The 18,131-nt window shown below is 44.4% G+C and overlaps 1 protein-coding gene across 4 annotated transcripts in view; it reads right to left on the minus strand.

Moving 5' to 3' along the window:
- Positions 1–18,131, minus strand: part of GRIP1 (glutamate receptor interacting protein 1) — a 695,695-nt gene that overhangs the window by 14,347 nt on the left and 663,217 nt on the right. For all 4 annotated transcript variants that reach the window (XM_027106947.1, XM_027106944.1, XM_027106943.1 and 1 more), the window contains one exon: positions 14,168–14,401. In XM_027106947.1, the coding sequence (XP_026962748.1) occupies positions 14,168–14,401 (234 nt within the window). The remainder of the gene's footprint in view (positions 1–14,167; positions 14,402–18,131) is intronic.

Genomic DNA, 18,131 nt, shown 5'->3' on the forward strand with positions numbered 1-18,131 from the left:
AAAGAAACATACAGCAATAAACACAGCACAGCCATCATGAGTATACAGTCCAGTGACCATATCTGACTTAACCCTCCTAACAATCCTGCAAGAGGGGCAAGAATCACAGTTTTCAATGAGGTAGTGTATATGAAGTTTCAAAACCTGAAATGACCTGATCTCTGTAGAAGGATCGCTTTTGTGGCACTCATTTATACAAGCATAGAGTAGAAAGTCCTACTTTACTATAGAAGAGATGTGTGTGTTTTAGCAAAATCCAGCCCTCTGCATCGGACATGTACCTTGGCATGAATGAGAGCACCCTTTCCCCTCAAAGAAAAACTCATCAGGAGGAGAGGAGATGTCTTTGTTGGTAACCTGGGCTCAGGTAAAAGGCTGAGGAGAGTATGTGGGAGATGTCCTGCCAAGCTCCTCGAGGAGGGCAAAGAGCTTTGTTTTTTTCACTGATAATATCCCAAACTCCTCTAATGGTACCTGCCACACAGTAGGGCTTGTAGTTTGTCGAATAAATGAAGCGACTGGTTCTGACATACCATGTGGTTGCGCTTGGAAGCTAGTCAGAACTGACCATCACTTGCTGTGTGAATGGAGTGGGATTTAGTTCTAAGGGTCAAGCCATGCCCCGCCTCCCGGCCCCAGGGCGGCCCATGCTGGAAATGAGCAAGGCAAAAAGCTGCAGGGTGGCTGGCGTGGATGGGGCCCGGAAGGACAAAGCTCCATAGTGACACCGTGTGGCCACGAGAGGTGAGAGCACCACTGACGTTAGAGCCAGGCCTGCCCTGCCTTGAGCTGAGGAAGCCCCATTCCTGCACGGAGAGTAGGGTGGGATGGAGGGTCCTCCAGCTCAAGATTCTGGACTTCTTGCTAATAAGGCTGTGGGACTTGATTGATTAGCTTAAAAAGCAAACCAGGGCTTCCCTGGTGGCGCAGTGGTTGAGAGTCTGCCTGCCGATGCGTGGGACAGGGGTTCGTGCCCCGGTCCGGGAGGATCCCGCAGGCCACGGAGCAGCTGGGCCCGTGTGCCATGGCCAATGAGCCTGTGCTCCGCAACGGGAGAGGCCACAGCAGTGACAGGCCCGCGTGTAAGGCCAACTGGCCCGAGGCAGGGGAACACAATCAGATTCACAGGTTGCATCAGACCGAAATTCTCCGGACCACCCAGTTCCAGAAACTGACCTGGAGACATTCCGGACCACCCAGTTCCAGGAACTGACCTGGGGACTTTGCACCCGGCCCAGCCTTCCCGCCTTTCGAGGGGCGGGACTAACGGTCCCCCAGGATACACGAAAAGACCACCAAATAAGGAATACCCTGTGCCCTCCCAGATTCACCACACCCCTTTCCCTTCTTCCCCTATAAAATCTTGCCCAACCCTCGCCCGGGCGCGACTTCTCTGGCCCCTTTCTCTCGGACCAGTGAACCTCGCCCGGGAGCGCTCCCTAATAAAGCTCACTTGAAGCTTTCCTCTGTTTCGCGGTGCAGTTTGTTAAGATCCGACCTTACACCGCGTACCGCAAAAAAAAAAAAAAAAAAAAAGCAAACCAGATGCTACTGTCTCCACCTAGTTAGCGGAGCAGATCACACAGACTGGGAAATGAAAGCTCACAGAGGGTTAGAAACTTGCCCAAGGTAAACAGATAGTAAGCAACAGAGAAGTGGTTCAAACCCAAGTGGTTCTGACTGCAAAGCATGGATCTTTGCATGGCATACTACCTCTTTACCTAGCACGTGGTTGCTTAATAAATATTCATTGCAGAGCAGATATTTTAAGCCCCTCTAGAATTATGATTTTACCTTAGGCCATAGGACAGGAGAGTTTTATGTGAGGTGGGAATGCTACTGAGATATAATTGACATACAGCTCTGTAGAAGTTTAAGGTGTATCACATAATGACTTGACATACATATACTATGAAATGATTACCACAATAAGTTTGGTTAGGAGAAAGTTGGTTTTTTTTTTTTTTGGCCATGCACCAAGGCATGTGGGGGTCTTAGTTCCCCTACCAGGGGAACCTGTGCCCCCTGCAGTGGAAGTGTGGAGTCCTAACCACTAGACCGCCAGGTAAATCCTGAGAAATCTATTTTTTAAGGAAAGATTTCAAACATATTCAAGAGCAGAGATGATAGGACAATGAATCCTCATATACTCATCGCTCAGATCCAACAAGAGCTCACTTACTTCATCCCCCCGTCTTTCATCATCTTTGGGGGAGTATTTTAAAGCAAATGCCAGTCCTTATGTCATTTCACCCTTACATAACTCAGTATGAATCTCTTAAAAAATATAATCACTTTTTTATACAACCTCAGTGCCATTAATTCATTCACAAAATCAGCACTTATTCCTTGATATAGTCTAATATCTAGTCTATAATAAAATTTCCCTGATTGTCTCAAAGTGATTTTTAGAGTTAGTTTGTTCCAGCAAGGCCCACGCATCGGTGTTAGGTCTCTTAAATGTCCTCTTACCTAGAGCATGCCCCCATCCTTTTTTCCCTGTGCTACTGACTTACTGTTGAAACCATGTCATTCGCTCTGTAGCATGCCCTTCTGTGCCCCATTTTCCTTTAAAACGAAATTAGCTCTGGTTGCTTGAGTTGAGTCAGAATCAGCTTTGGGGGGAGGGGTAGATCACAGGTAGGACAATGTGATTCCTATAACAACACATCACTCAGTGTCTAGTTGTTCCACTTTGGGTGGGTTCGGGTGATGACAGTTTAATTCTCCCATCATAAGGTTCCCCATTAAACTTCAATTTAATAGTTTCATCCATTGATGACCATTGTCTGAATCAATAATTTTATTAGGGGTTGCAAAATGATAATCTTTTTATGATCTCTTACTATCTTCTATATGAGCTAGAATTCTTTTGTAAAGAATTCTCATTTCTTCAATTAGTGCTGTTTGGTTACTCTGAAGTAGTTTGTACAAGAAAGGCAAAATGAATGCTAATTCTTTCATTTTTAAAATAGGGAATTAGTGCACTAAATATTTCCAATGGTGTCCCAATGAGGTTTTTTTTTCTGAGGTGAGGGGTAAGGGAATGACCTTTTTAAAGTACATTATCAATATGAACCTATGGGTTTTTATATATATGATATGTTACGATCAATTGCATCATTCTTTTGGGTGCTCAAGTTTCCTCATCTTTGGCCAAGGGAAGTCCTTCATATTGACTTCATGTTGTCCTTTTGATATGACCCGTTTGCTCTGATAAGTTATTTACTTTCTGGCACAAGATATCATAGACTCACCATGAATTTCCTGCCTTGATTGGAGGAAACACTTCCGGTTTACATTCTAGTCCCTTTCTTCCCAAACTCATGTTCCTTTCTCAAAGGGAGGAAGGGGAGGAACAGGGAGAGATGGGTACAAAGGAGGAGGGAGTGGCAGTGACAAATAGCTAATACGGTTGGTGATAGTCTGCTATTCTTGGGACTCTGTTTACTAGTGGATGAAATTACTCTACTCCAAGGTCCCTGCTTATATGCCTCTCTTTGGCTTTGTGTGTGGCATCTCCTGTCCTTATGCCCCCTTTCCATCTTTGTTCCCAGTCAGGTTCTCTCTATGTGACAAGCAGCACCAATGGGGCGGAAGGTGGTACATTCTCGTTATCTCTGTTCCACGAGGTATAGGTTTGGAGAGCAGTCCCATGGACCCTCTGCATATGGCTGGTCAGTAAGAGGACTGGCATCCGCTCTGCAAGCCAAGCCATACTCTTCAGTCACATCTGAGTCTGAGTCACAAAGCCTATGCTTGCAATGGACATTAGGAAGCCCAACTCTGTTTTAGCTCTGAGATATGTTTCTCAATACAGTGAACCTGAACCCTTGCATGTGGGGTACATTTGGTGTGGGCCTCAAGTAATAGTGAAGTTCTTCATTGCTCAACTGGCCTGTGCTGCTTGGGTGTTTGCTCCACAGGCCAGAACCCAGAAGGGGCAGAAGGATGAGTGTCACCAAATACTGCCAACACCAGGCAGTAGTAATCCGTTAACCACAACAGTAGAGAATGGATGTCAACCAGAGCGGGTTAGCAGATTAGCCCATTAACTGTAAAGTCACAGTTGTTGGCTAAGAGGCTTAGCTCTCCTGAGCCTTAGACTTGATGATATAGCTTTATGGCAAACTCTTCAGGATGAGAGGCTAATAAAAGGTTTAAAGTTGAAAGTAATCTGTTTCTCTAGAAAGATTTCCTAAGGTTAGAGGAGAGTGAATTTTAATAGCCAGCCCTATGGTTCTCCTGGAAATAGCTTGGAAATAGCAAATAACACAATGAAATTTTAAAATGATACAGAGGTAAGATTCCAGGAATCAATAATTCACAAATATAGGACACATAGCTGGTCTCAAAAGCAGCAACAATAAATTGTGCCATGTAGCTGCTGCCCTCCTGTTTAGCTGGAGATGGGTAGTGGTTACTTCTGATTTATTTCCTATCCAAAAGTAATTCTAAGGATTCCAAAGTTTAAGTCACAATTTTCCCCCACAGATGAATCCCTTCACCAGGAACTTTCCTATATATGACTGCTTTTGACCTCCCAACAACTCTGTGCAGCAGAATCATGCCCTTCCTATGAACGAGGACACTGCCCCTTGAACTTGGTGAATGGACTTGTCCAGTTAGAATACATAAGCCTGGGGATTTCAGTATTAGAATATCTGACCTCATGTGCTGTGTTCCTTCCACCAAATCATGACTTTTTTTTCCCCTCGACATGCAAATCTCCTAGCTGGTCAGGCAGTTTTTATCCATTTCCAACTGCCCAACCAACTAAAGATGAATAATTTATCACATCTGCTGTAGTTCTTCCCATCGGAGCCCTTCTGTGGCTTTCCCCAAGCATCCGGCCAAACTGCTCCCAGCTGCTGAGAGTTCTCTGTGTTCCACCCTAACCCAGGTAAATCAAGATTTTTCTTGCCAGGTCTCCATTCTGTGCTGACCAGAGGATGCCTCCGGGGAACGGACTGTGAACACAACGACAGATTTTCTGTTCTAAAAGGGCCAACGAGTCTCTTGGAAGGTAACTCTATGGGCGAGGATACCCTTCTACGAAACCCAGTTCAACTTTTAACCATTCATCACAGCGCACGCTGCAATGGCCTCTAACCCTCCTGAGAACAGAAGCTTTAACAGGAGGTGTCGGGCTTCACGTGATTCAAGTTGAGCCTTGTTTTGTATTTCTAAGCAAGTCTATCTGCATGTCTGAACAATGCCCTCGAGGCAAAGATCAGAAACCTAATGCCTGTGTTTTCAATTTTTTTTTTTTTTTTTTTTTGCGGTACGAGGGCCTCTCGCTGCCCTGGCCTCTCCCACTGTGGAGCACAGGCTCCGGACGTGCAGGCTCAGCGGCCATGGCATGGGCCCAGCTGCTCCGCGGCATGTGGGATCCTCCCGGACCGGAGCACGAACCCGTGTCCCCTGCATCGGCAGGCGGACTCTCAACCACTGCGCCACCAGGGAAGCCCCTGTGTTTTCAGTTTTGACACAAGTGAAAAGCCTCAGCGGCAGAGCCAACTCCCCCCACCTGGATTTTAATGGCAACCGTGTCTACTCTCTTGAGCACGTCAAGGCAAGTGGCAGCCATCCCCAGAAGCAGTTCCTAAGCCCTGGCTGCCTGTGTGGCTCAGCCCCTCGACCGATGGCCTTATCGGAGATGGTTCTAGTACTTCCACAAATTACCGGGCATTTGGGTTTATTCTTGCAGACACCACTGGGGGGGGGGGCCCTGTTCCTTTAAACCTGACAATTCAAGTAATGTTGGTTTTGAGCACAATCCTATACTACCTGTGGGGCTGGAAGAAAAAACTAAAGTACGGCTTTTCCAGCTGCATTCTTCCAGCCCAGAGGAAGCCATCTTGGATTCTGCCACTTAAGTGTGGGTTCCAAGATGAACAGGGTCAGGAAAAGCAGCTGCTGCCTTCCTGTCCAGGAGTCTCGTTGGCAGAGGAGAGAACTGGATGGACAGCAGCGTCAGACGCTGCCTCCTGTGTTCTGGCAAGCATGTGGCCCCATGAGCTTGACAAACGGGGGCTCAACAATGGGAGAGTCAGAGCTTGGATGGTGGCCCTAAGTCTGTGCGTGTCAGGGCTGACTTGGCCCTCGGAGAACTAAGTCCCAACCAAGGAAGTTCACAGTTTTTAAGATCCATGGTGGATTGAGGGCTGCTTTCCCAATTCATCTCAGAGGACCCTTGCAGCTTTCATTTCACATCATACCAAAGAGGAAAGAACCAGATCATTCTCCAATCCTCCAGGAGATCAAGCCACGCCACGGGCAGCTGATAGACACCTAGTTACCATTAGCTCTGCCCCTAGCCCTTTCTCCTTGCCCAGCCAGCACCAAGTCAGCCAGCCTGGCAGAGACCGTTCCAGCACCTCAGCTCAGGACTGCCTGCTGGCCCCTCTCCACACCTGCCTCTGCTCTCTGGCCCCCAGGGCTGTTCTGGCTCTCCTCCAGCTCCTGTCTCTTCCTGAGTCCCCCTGGCAACTTACTGACCTCCATAGCCCTCAGGCCCGTGTGGGCAAGATGTCTTGATCACAGTTCGAACATGTGTGTGTGTGTTGGGGGTAGGTGGGTTCCCTACACCAAGCAGTCCTGCAACACCAGCTGAGTGTCCTACAATTCAAGTCAGTTCTGACATTATCTCCCTGGTGATAGCGTCAGACTCCACAGGTTAAGGGCTCAGTCTTACAATGTCACTTCACCTCCACCCCAGCATTTTAGACAACTGTCTTCAGACACGGGTTGTCACCCGTGCCTTTGACCAACCAGCTATGTCTCAGAGGTTCCAGCAGCCCTCTCCTTGGGTTTGACTAATTTGCCAAAGCAGTCTCACAGAACTTACCGTATCACCGGTTTATCATAAAATGGTACAACTCAGGAACAGCCAGCTGGAAGCGTTGCTCTGGGGCAAGGTATCCGGGAAGGGCGCAGAGCCTCCGTGCCCTCTGAGCGCACCACTCTCCCCGCATCCCCTCCAACCTGAAAGCTCCAGGAGACTCATCCTTCCGGGTATTTATAGAGGCTTCATTACACGGGCACTAAGTCATTGGCCTTTAGTGATTGATTTCACCTGCAAATCCCCTCCCCTCCCTGGAGGTTGGGGGTGGGACTGAAAGTTCCAACCCTCTAATCACAGGATTGGCTCCACCGGCAAGCAACCCCATCCTTAACTGCATCTAATGGGCGCCTCATTAACATAACAAAAGATACCTTTCTCACTCTCAACACTTAAGAAATTCCAAGGGTTTTAGGAGCTCTGCGCCAGCAACTGGGACCAGATCAAATGTATACTTATTATAAACCACAGTATCACAGGTGGCCTCCTTGATCCAGGGACCACCTGCACCTCTGGGTGAGAGGCATCCCCTTCACCCATCCTCTGGGCTTCTGGGAATTTGGGGGCAGGAACTTGTCATTCGGGAAGTATGACAAATTACAGCGGACCAAACTCCCACTGCACTGAGCACTAAGAAAGTTGATTTTATTTCCTCATTCCAGGTAATGCTGTGGTTTGACATTACAAAGATCCTCAAACAAGAAAGAGCTCTGTGCTCCATCTAAGGGGAAGAAAGAGGGCAGCCCTGGGCTAGCCTGTTATCAGTGTCATCCTCACCACAGCCCGGCCAGACACGCAACAGACACATAATAGAGCAGAACGATGGTGGAGGAAGAGGTCCAACAGGCTACTCTCCAAGGACCTGGACATTAGGGAAACAGAGTGACCCTCAGGGAGCCACCTCGTTTGTAAAGTGAATATCCCGTAGGTAACAATACTTTACGACCTATTCATAAACACATTTGATCACAACAGAGACAAGCAAAAACATCAGAAAAAGATGAATGATCCCTAGGCCAGGGCTAGACTTAAGGGAAGCTATTAACATTCCTGGACAGAAGTGAGAGATCAAAAACTGAGATATCAGGCACACTAGACCACTGCCTAACAAGCCCGCCTAAGGGTCATCTGAGTCTAGGGGACTGCACTGTTTGACTTAGCATTTCTATGGCTCAGGGCTCAGACTCTGTAAAAGTGGATGGCAACTTACAGGGAAGAGATACGATGCAAATTGAGTTCTGTCCCTCAGAAAAGATAAGTTCAAAGGCCTTGCTTTTATTTCCCTGTAAGTCATTGAGCAGCTTTCATTTTAACTAGGAAATCTTATTTGGCATTCTTTTTTTTTCCCTCCATGGACTGAGATATATATATATGGTATAGTTTCTTTATCTTCCCTTTGAACAAACTTTTTCATCCTGCTGTCATTCCTCATTAATGAGTTAAAAAACACTTTTCTTTTGCACGAGCCAATCATTTGTTTAAGAATTTTGTTTTTTACATTTTTGAAAAGTAAGTCTTAACAGAATCACAGACAAGGGAAGCTGATTGAAACAATCTATTTTGAGGACTGTCGGGGCTGGATGTCATTACTCATATAAAACATACAACCTAAACTCCAACCCTTGTCCTATAATTCCACACTGATTGTCAGCTGCCCCTGGTTTTACAAGGAGAGAATATGCTTGTCAGACTGATGTAGTGACTAGTAACTAGACACACGTCCATTTCTCTCTGTAAAGAGATTCTCATTATGGTGTACACCTCCATCTCTGGAGGCTCTAAGGCAGCTGCCTGAATCGTCTTTAAGGCTGGGCTCCTGAGGAGATCTCATTTTCTGGGTTTCTGACACTGTAGGGCTGAGGTAAGACTGAATGGTGACTTCACCTGGGAAATGCTATTTGTGAAGTCTCCTCTCCTGATAACAGGTGATCCCTCCCCTTTTCTGCTAAGTGAGTAAACTGAAGTTCAGAGAAGTGACGTAGCCAATGACTGTCAGATTGTGACCAAACCTCTGTCTGCCTGACAATTTACTGGATCTTGAGTACCAACTGCAAATATTTGGTGAAGAAAGATGCCTGTGCCGGAATAAGATATGTGTTTCCATTTCATATTTCCTCTTGAGGCCGAGCCTGTTCCTGAACTGGGGAGAATATTGCAAAAGAAGTGGGCTTTAAACACCAAAAATGACACTCCTTCCAAGAAGTGAAACAACTTTATCATATCAAGAAGAACAAAGATCCACTCTCAAAACACTCAAATATATTGAAATTGCAAAGTGAACTCGGCTGAGAGAAAAGCTGATGGTAGCAAAAGCAGCTACAAGAAATACGAGACTCAAATGTTCACGGGTCATGCCATCAGCAGCCATAAATGAGAGATGATGCTGGAAAATAATTTTAAAAAACCTTTCTGTAAAAAAATAAATAAAAACAGCTGCATACAATTAAGGAATATAATTTTATTGAAAAACACAAATGACACGGACTTCGCTGGCAGTCCAGTGGTTAAGACTACATGCTTCCTCTACAGGGCCGCAGATTCGATCCCTGGTCCGGGAACTAAGATCCTGCATGCCACGCGGTACAGCCAAAAATAAAACATCAAAAGGAAATGATTTTCTAAGAAGTCCAAATGCTCTGAATGTGAAGAATTTTCTACTCTACTGAAAAAAAAGTTTTTTGCCTTAAAGTATGCAAAGAGAAGTGAGGCTAGAATTCATCTCAGAAATAGATTAAGTGGACACCAAAGAATATTTAAGCTTCAGAAGGAAAAGAGGGGTTATCAATGAACTGTAGCTAAGATCACAGGCTCCTTAACTGCAAAGAGAAAAAAAAATCTGTGATAAGCTATAGTACAAACCAGAATTCATTTTAAAGATAAAACTTCAGAAGCTCCAGGGCCAAAGATGCAACCTCATTTCCCCTTTTCTCAGCCACTATGTGTCAGTGACTCTGATTTCACCGACACAAAATAATCACCTCCTGTTAGCAAAACCTAAGGGAGTGATTCTCAATCCTTAGGGAGCAAAAGAATCCGTTAAGGGGTCGTTAAAATGTAGATTCTTGGCCCCCACTCCCAGAAAGTGCTGACCAGGTGAGTCTAGGTTGGGCTTAGGAACCCGCGTTGTAACGAGCAGTCACGTGATGATGGTAGAGATCATCGGAGGTCCATATGCCGAACTATTCTCTAAGGCTATGGTGCCCAAACTTTTGGTGGAGACCCATTAATAAGTCTTGAAATCAGCTTAATGGGACAGCATTTGAAAACAAACAAAGATGTTAAAATAAACAAATAAATAAATAAATAAAAGAAAACAAACAAAACAGAAAATGTTAGCATACAGTCAATTTTGGGATTCATTTACATATATGAACGTGGGTGTATGTGTGTCCTGAATTGTGAGGCAAAATGTATTTTGGACTGTGTCTTAGCCAAGCAAGTTTGAGAGGCAATGGCCTCTGGAGACACGAGTATCACTTCCCTGGGACTCCCTCACTGTCTACCTGCCATGCCCCTATCTAAGTACCGAACCGTCACTCCAGCGCCAACTTCCTCCTCCAACCACAAAGGCCCAAAAGGGAAGTGAGGCTGTGGTGCTTTGTTCAGCGTCAGGAAGGATAACTAGCTTTTCAGGTTCAGGAATGCACGGGGTCGACCTGATGGAAGACCTGCCGGGACACGGCAGAGCCTCAGACGCAATGGATAGTGTGAAATAAACAAAAACCATGTAGCCTGTCACCTGAGCTCTGCATTTTCAGAAGGTCTGAAGGAAGAAGAGGTATTGGTGAGGAGGACTGGGTGGAAAAGGAGGGGCAGATAATGGAGAGGAAGTTCCAACTCAAGAAGCTGGAAGATTAAGGCCACGCTCTCTTCTTTCTGTATCAGGAGATGGAGTGGTTTTTGCTTTTTGTTCGTGTTCCCCAGGAAGGGGGGTGGATACCGGCCCATTCATTCCTATCCTCTTGAGGCAGCTTCTAGTGCTAGTAAGAGTTTGTAGGTACTGGCTTGGATACGGACAGATCCACAACTTGTCCTCATGGCCAGCTTTCACCAAGTGGCACACAGCCACGAGAAAGACGGCAACTAAATAACACCAAGTGTGTTCAGAATGGTGTGCTATTAACCCTACCCAGCCCTTCCACTCTGGTCTTTGCAGCCCCTTGGGAATTCCTCCACTAGGTCTATGCAGAAAAGTCCACCCAAGGGGCTCAGGGAACTGAAAACCAGCCTTCATTCCACTTGCCAAGCTGTGCAGTCTTAACTTGGGGTTATTTTTAACTTGAGGAAGTGATGTTTTTCTATTTCCCTGGTCCCCTCTCCACACCCCCCCCCAAAAGAGTACCTTTTCCTCACTTCTGTGAAGGTTTAGTACAGGCTAATAGCACCCCAAGGGGAAGATAACTCAATTGCATCAACAAGGCACTGTGCCTTTTCATGGTGTCAGGTAATCCTCCAGTGTTCAAGGGATGCCCATATTCAAGACACAAGCGCAATTACCAGTCTCTGCTCTGAGTAAAGTGACTCTTCTAATGACTATTTCTCCTCTCAAGCATTTCAAAATTGGAGAATGTGTTTAACAACAAACATGTGGACGGCCTATCAGGGTAATTGAATTCACTTAAAAAAGAAAAGATACCCGAGATGTGAACATAAAACACCCCCAGAATTCCATATTGTCAGGCGGCAGGCTCCTCCGTTACATTTTCAATTAACAAGATCATTTTGGGTGTCTTACGATGCCCAGGACACCACCTACTTCTGAGCATCTTATTTTGTTTGGTATCAATCTGGAAGACGAGTGAAGCCACATGGGAAATGCACTTACTGCTACCATTGAGGGGAAATGACTGAAGTGAAGGAAGAAAGAAGTAACCCATTTATTAGGTCAAGTGGGTCCAGCGGAGTCTGTGATCTGTGGCCTCTCAATTCACACCCCCCGACACAAATTTTTCAACCAGTCCATCCTCTGCCACTCATTGTGCTGTGAAATGCATGACGCCTTTTTTTTTTTTTAAAAAAAAACAAGATCTATTTTCAGCACATTTTTTAAAACCTCAGCTATAACAACTTGCACAGCCAATTGACTGTCGTTATCTTTGCTAACTGCTTTTAGTACAGGAGGGATGGGGAGACAAGCCTTTTGTATTGCTGGGCTATCAGGAATCTCCCTTTGAGGAGACTGCTTCACTCCAGAAGGAAAAATGGCTCTATTTTATACTTGCTATTTCCCTATCCTGCAGCTGGAGGTAACAAATATCTGCTAAGAAGCACTGTTGTGGGAGGCTAAAAATAGAAAGAATATAGCACACAGTAGGCACTCACTGGTATCCTTTTCCTTTGGTGCTGAAGGAAGGTGGGTTACCCAGCATGCTCCCCTCTGCCTGGGCAGTAGACTTTTAGAGAAGAGGGGAAGGCAGGGTTCCTAAATAACCGAGGGAATCGGGAAGGGCCAGCCCTTTTCTTGGTACAGCAGAATTAGCAGTGACTATGCAGCTTCTGCAATTTAATCACCAATGGAGTCCTTACAGCCTCCTAATGGTGTTTGTCAATTAGCAGATTAGGATATGTGACAGGTGGTGAGGGCTGGTGTTTACCAGACAGACATCAATTCACAGTAACTGGATAAACAAACTAACTTGTGATACGGGGCTAGAGCTGGGTCCCCACCCTAAAGTGTCAGAAACTTCTTTGCTTTTCTGTAAAGTCTGTAATGCCTCTTAATGCACAAGGCTCTCGTTGGCAGATCTGCACTCCCTCAGTATACTGCTATCTGTGACATCCTTTTGTACATGGTTTTTTTTTTTTTTCCGGCACGTGGGCCTCTCACTGTTGTGGCCTCTCCCGTTGCGGAGCACAGGCTTCAGACTCGCAGGCTCAGCGGCCGTGGCTCACGGGCCCAGCCGCTCCGCGGCATGTGGGATCTTCCCGGACTGGGGCACGAACCCGTGTCCCCTGCATCGGACTCTCAACCACTGCGCCACCAGGGAAGCCCTTGTACATGTTTCTTTCTGTGCTTTGGAATGCCTTCCCACCCTCCACCTTCCTGCGGAGTCAACACCTGCATCTAGGAAGGCTTTATCTTCCTCTGTAGTGGGTTCAGGTTCCTCCCCAACCCTGCCCGCCAGCCCCCTACCTCGTGCCGTCCCTCAGGGCAGCCTAGTCTAGCGTCTATTGTACTTATGCCACCATCTTCCCACTGTTTCCTGGACTGTCTCGCCATTAGACCATGTGCTCCCTGGGGATTTATAATACATTCTTTAAGTAAATGAATGCACAGTCTATGCATTGAATGAATGAACGAATGAATGAGTGATGAAAGAACGAACCCAGGATTGGAACACAGAATTCAGAACCCAACTTCCTATACAATCCTTTCTTTGACTATATCCGTTGTCAGCTGCAAAACGGCTACTTTTAATAGTTAGGGAGACTGAAGTCGTTAGAGGAAAAAGGGAGTAGTTGGCCTTTACCTCCTCTCAACCTGACATTTATATGCTCTTCTGGGTAAGACCGATAACTTATCTCTAGTTAACAGATTATTAACTGCAGAGAGGGTCTTGGCTCTCAAGAAAAGTAGGGTGAGATTGTTACCAACTATACATCCTTATGTATTAGCAACAAAACAACAAAAAGCATCAGAGCTCTACAAAAGAAAACCAGAGAAAGCTCCCTCCCACTGCTTTTCTTGGCCTGGGCTCCACAGACGCTGTCACCTACACATGCCTTGTTCAAACTCTGCCAGCAACTCAGATTCAGCTGTTTGCAATCATAGGTTTTCTTCCATGAAGCAAAGTGAGGCAACTATCATAACAGAGATGGAATATAACCAGGGCTTACCCTGTCCTGACCCAAGACATCTAAATGACATCTCAAAGAGAACTTCATGTCCCCTGAATAATATAACTGTCTACTGAGAAGTCTGTAACTGATGATTAAGCCTTCCAGCGTCACCCCTGAAACCCCTTTTCAGTGAAGTGGGAGTGTACGACATTTAGAAAATCCTTCCCCCTTCCAATGAAGTTGGAATAACAGACCAACTCATTCAACCTCCACGTGACACTAGAACCTCAAACTTCGGTGAGAAGATTTTGGCCATAAATACATTTCTGATAAATTCACTGCTTGAAAGCCGGTGTTCCCCGTTTTATGAGATCACCTCTCAGAGCTCACGTTTTGAGAATAATCTGTCTCTGATGACCTGCCTTTAAGCTCTAGCTTCTCTCCTTGGCTGAGCCCACAGTAGAATGTCATGATCATGCTTGCCTCGGGGTGGCCACGCTGAACAGAATGTGACCCTAAGGGAAGGAAAGAGAGTTTCCTGACCTTGTGCAGCTCCACAGGAGTTGGGGACATGATCTCCTTCATTTCCTGCTTCATCTTTCTCAGGGTGACAGACTTCCTGCCCACATCCGAGGGCAGAGTGTTGCTCCGAGTGGTCTGGCTATAGTGTGGCCGCGAACTGCTCCGTTCCTGGAAGCTGGCCTGTCGCCCCAGCTGACTGCGAGGTGTAGGGGCCTCGTGATTCAAACTCATCGTGCTCCCCGACATGATTGTTGCCTGTGGCATTGACAATTTTCAGAAACAATTAAGCCACGGACTAAGAAAAGCGTTTGGTTGCTCAACATGAAGCACATTTCTCCTTCTGCCCAGTCAAAATACGGTCTCTTCAGGGCATAACCAAAGGCTGGAGAATGGACGTACTAATTGCACCATGAAAGTCTGGGAATATGCTTCACACGTGACATTTATAATGCACAACTCAAATCCAATTTAAGTACTTAAGCCATTGAGTTTATTTAATCAAATACCACCCCTGGCAGTTTGGAGGCAAACTGAAAAGCTCTAACATCTGCTTACTGCAAACTACATTTTAAGCATTAACTTTCCACTGAGTGGGATCTAAAGATGGGATTCACGAGGCAACCTTCAGTATATCTTACAGAAATGAACTAAGAACTCCTCAGTGGGGACCAGGCTGACCCCATTTTCAATGGTGCCTCTAGCCCCACCTGGAGGTAACAATGGGCTGAAATGAGGCTACTGATACAAAGGCGAGGGCTTCTACCGAACGCTGGCTGCCTAGCTCTGGCATATTGCCTTTCCTTTGGCCACGTGGCCGGCCGGAGAAGTCTGTAGATCAGCTAGATCTCCACATCATTTGGCGTAGGTCAGTGTTTCTTAGAAATGACCTTTGTGTAAGGTCCTCAGAGAGGTTAAGGAATAATCATTTATCACGCTACCGTATTCAACCCTTTGCTCAAAAGTGATGAGACCTGGGTTGGATTTTACCAGTGAATTGAGAAGTTTGTTCACTTTCAAATCTGTTCCCTGCATAATACACAAGGAATGCTAAGATTAGATCTCAAAAATGACTGAGTCTCAGAAGTGGAACAAAAAGAGCATTTGAAACCAATATCATGCTGGGAATGTTCATTTCTCATGGTTAGAGGATGCTAAAATTCTGAAAATATGCCTGTAGCCAGCTGTGTTCCTCCGTATGATGGTTATATAATGGTGTACCAGCATCAGTGAATCTGCATGAAATCATGGATACAGAAAACAAATTCCACGTGCCACGCTACAACATGATCTAGTGGTGTTGATACCAATGCTAAAAGTAACAGAAGTGTAACTTGTTGAGTCCTTTGAATGTATTCACGCATTTAAGCCTCACAACAACCTTATGAGGTAAGAGCTGTTATTCCTCCTAATTTACATGTGAGGAAACTGAGGCACAAAAAGGCTGACCTACCCAAGGTCCCATAGGTAGTAAATGAGCCAAGTGCACTATCTAAAATTACTGATCAGGAAGGAATACTGCAAAGTGAGTGGAGTTTTCACTTGTTATCTTGCTAAGATTTATAATTCCAGGCTTCACCTGGTGTTCAGCTATACACATGCCACTCATAAGATCTTTGAATGACAGCCAAGTATTAGCACACAGGTAGGTATATCTACAACTCTGTTGAAAAAGAAACAAAACAAGTGAACTTATCAATATCCTGGCTAGATCAGTTATCTTACTGATAATTTTTTTTTTTTTTTGGTACGCGGGCCTCTCACTGTTGTGGCCTCTCCCGTTGCGGAGCACAGGCTCCGGACGCGCAGGCTCAGCGGCCATGGCTCACGGGCCCAGCCGCTCCGCGGCATGTGGGATCTTCCCGGACCGGGGCACGAACCTGCGTCCCCTGCATCGGCAGGCGGACTCTCAACCACTGCGCCACCAGGGAAGCCCCTTACTGATAATTTTTAAAAAAACAATTGTAAGAAAAACCTCATGGGTCATTGAGCATTTACAAATGCTAAGTACCACATTGTGTATGCAGCATACCATTAAATACTTATAATAACTCTATATGGTAAGGTATTATAATTATTATACCTCCTCATTTTACTCAAGGAAGGGGATGCCTGGATCAGTGAAGCAACTTGCCCAAGAGTCTGGGATTCCTACTTTAGCCATGTCTCCAAAACTCTTATTCAACTGACTTTTTTTAGTAAATGAAAAAAACCCCTTAACATTTATCCAGTGTGGATTATCCATATAATGGTTTCTTTCAGATAAATCCCCTTTAAATTGAAACCTTTCTATTACTAGCTTTGTTGGTAACATGCGACATCCTTTTATTCCATGGCATTTAACTCACACATATCATTTCCTTGTTTAATCTACTGTTACTGATAGCATCTGATGATTGTTTTCTTGCTGTGGTGACCATCCACCTATTGTTTTTACCTATTTAGACTAGCTATTTGCTTTGTGAACATTTATTTTTAATACTCATTTTTCATTAGACCAACAGGAAACACATTGGAAGTCAAATAATCACTACAGCCGGGAGACAACACTTCTGCTTTGATGAGCCTTAGCCACAACAGAAGTTACAATCTGATCTAGAAAGGGCTCTAATGGAAGCGATGACAGACTATCAAAAGGTCTTCAGGTCGAGTTTTCAGAGGATAGATTGTTTTGTTTAAAGTGAATGTAAATTGAATTAGTGATATTGCTGAAGGAATATTAAAATTAAAACACAAATACAAAAACTAAAATAAAAAGTAATTATTTAAAGTTTTCTAGGATTTGTTTCTGCCTCAAGAGTATGTATTGCCTGTTTTCATTTTGCACAATTCATAATTTATATTATACTTTTTCAAAATTATTAGTGAGATAACTGGTATACATACAACTTAGGAGGAATATATTTAAGAGTTCTCTATCTGACATTCAGTTAAACCTTCTTCCTATGTTATACTAAGCAAAAGATAGTTAAGGCAGCATTCAATACTCAAAAAAGTGGCAAAAATAATTTCTATCAAACATTTATTGTGTCATGTTCTATGTTAAGTGCCGTATAAACATTAGTCATTATAATCCCCATATTTTAAAGCAGAAATATCTGATAAGGAAATTAAGTAACTTGTCCAAAGTCTTAGTTTGAATTTTTCTCTTTTGTTAAAACTATATATTTTTCAGCACTAAAGCTGAACCTAAATTATTGCTAGCAATGGGGAAAATGACTAGTATAATTTTCATTTTCATTTCAATTGTAATCATTTTTCATCTTAGCTAATCTTCTGCATTTGTTACAGTGATAGTATGCTTTAACTTTTAATGCTGGATATACATTTCTTATGCAGGAACCTAGCTCCAGTAATATCTTTTGCATAGTAGCTTTTGCAATCAAGGGAGCAGAGTTCATCCAAACTGATAAATGAATTCCCTTTGTGCTAAAAGTGTGAACGAGATTCTAATTTATGGATTTGTCAATCATTCTTCCTAGTTGAAAACTTTAATTTCTATTTGGCTTATTAATTCAACCCATTTTTTTTCCTGGATGTATAATTTCGAGGGCCACACCTGCCAGAAACGATGTTACAGAAAACCTACTGGCTCCTGCGAGATGACTTCTATGCTGACGTATGTTGTTTCCATTGGATAACTCAATGTCTGAGTGAAAACGCAACTTCATTGTACTACTTTTTACATCATCTTCATTTTACCTAATGTAGAAGCTATTAGAAGAATAGCTGCTTCTTCAAAAGAGAAGTATTTCAAAATGCAAAGTGAAAAAGGCATATGAGCCAAAACACACTTTGAAAAGCAGGAATATGTTCAAAAATTGTGAACTGAGATCTTTACTCAGTTTGGGAGAATGCTGACCCTTCTCTATATGGGAAGTGGTAAAAGTTTAAATAAGCCACCTGATACTTAAGCACTCTACTTTTTTTGAAAGTTTCACAGAAGGGAACCAATTGCTAACATCTTAATGTATTTAAATTTTATAGG

This window comes from Aethalodelphis obliquidens, unplaced genomic scaffold (assembly GCF_003676395.1).
Source record: "Aethalodelphis obliquidens isolate GAN/ISIS:26980383/991018 unplaced genomic scaffold, ASM367639v1 scaffold8, whole genome shotgun sequence".
Classification (NCBI taxonomy): domain Eukaryota; kingdom Metazoa; phylum Chordata; class Mammalia; order Artiodactyla; family Delphinidae; genus Aethalodelphis; species Aethalodelphis obliquidens.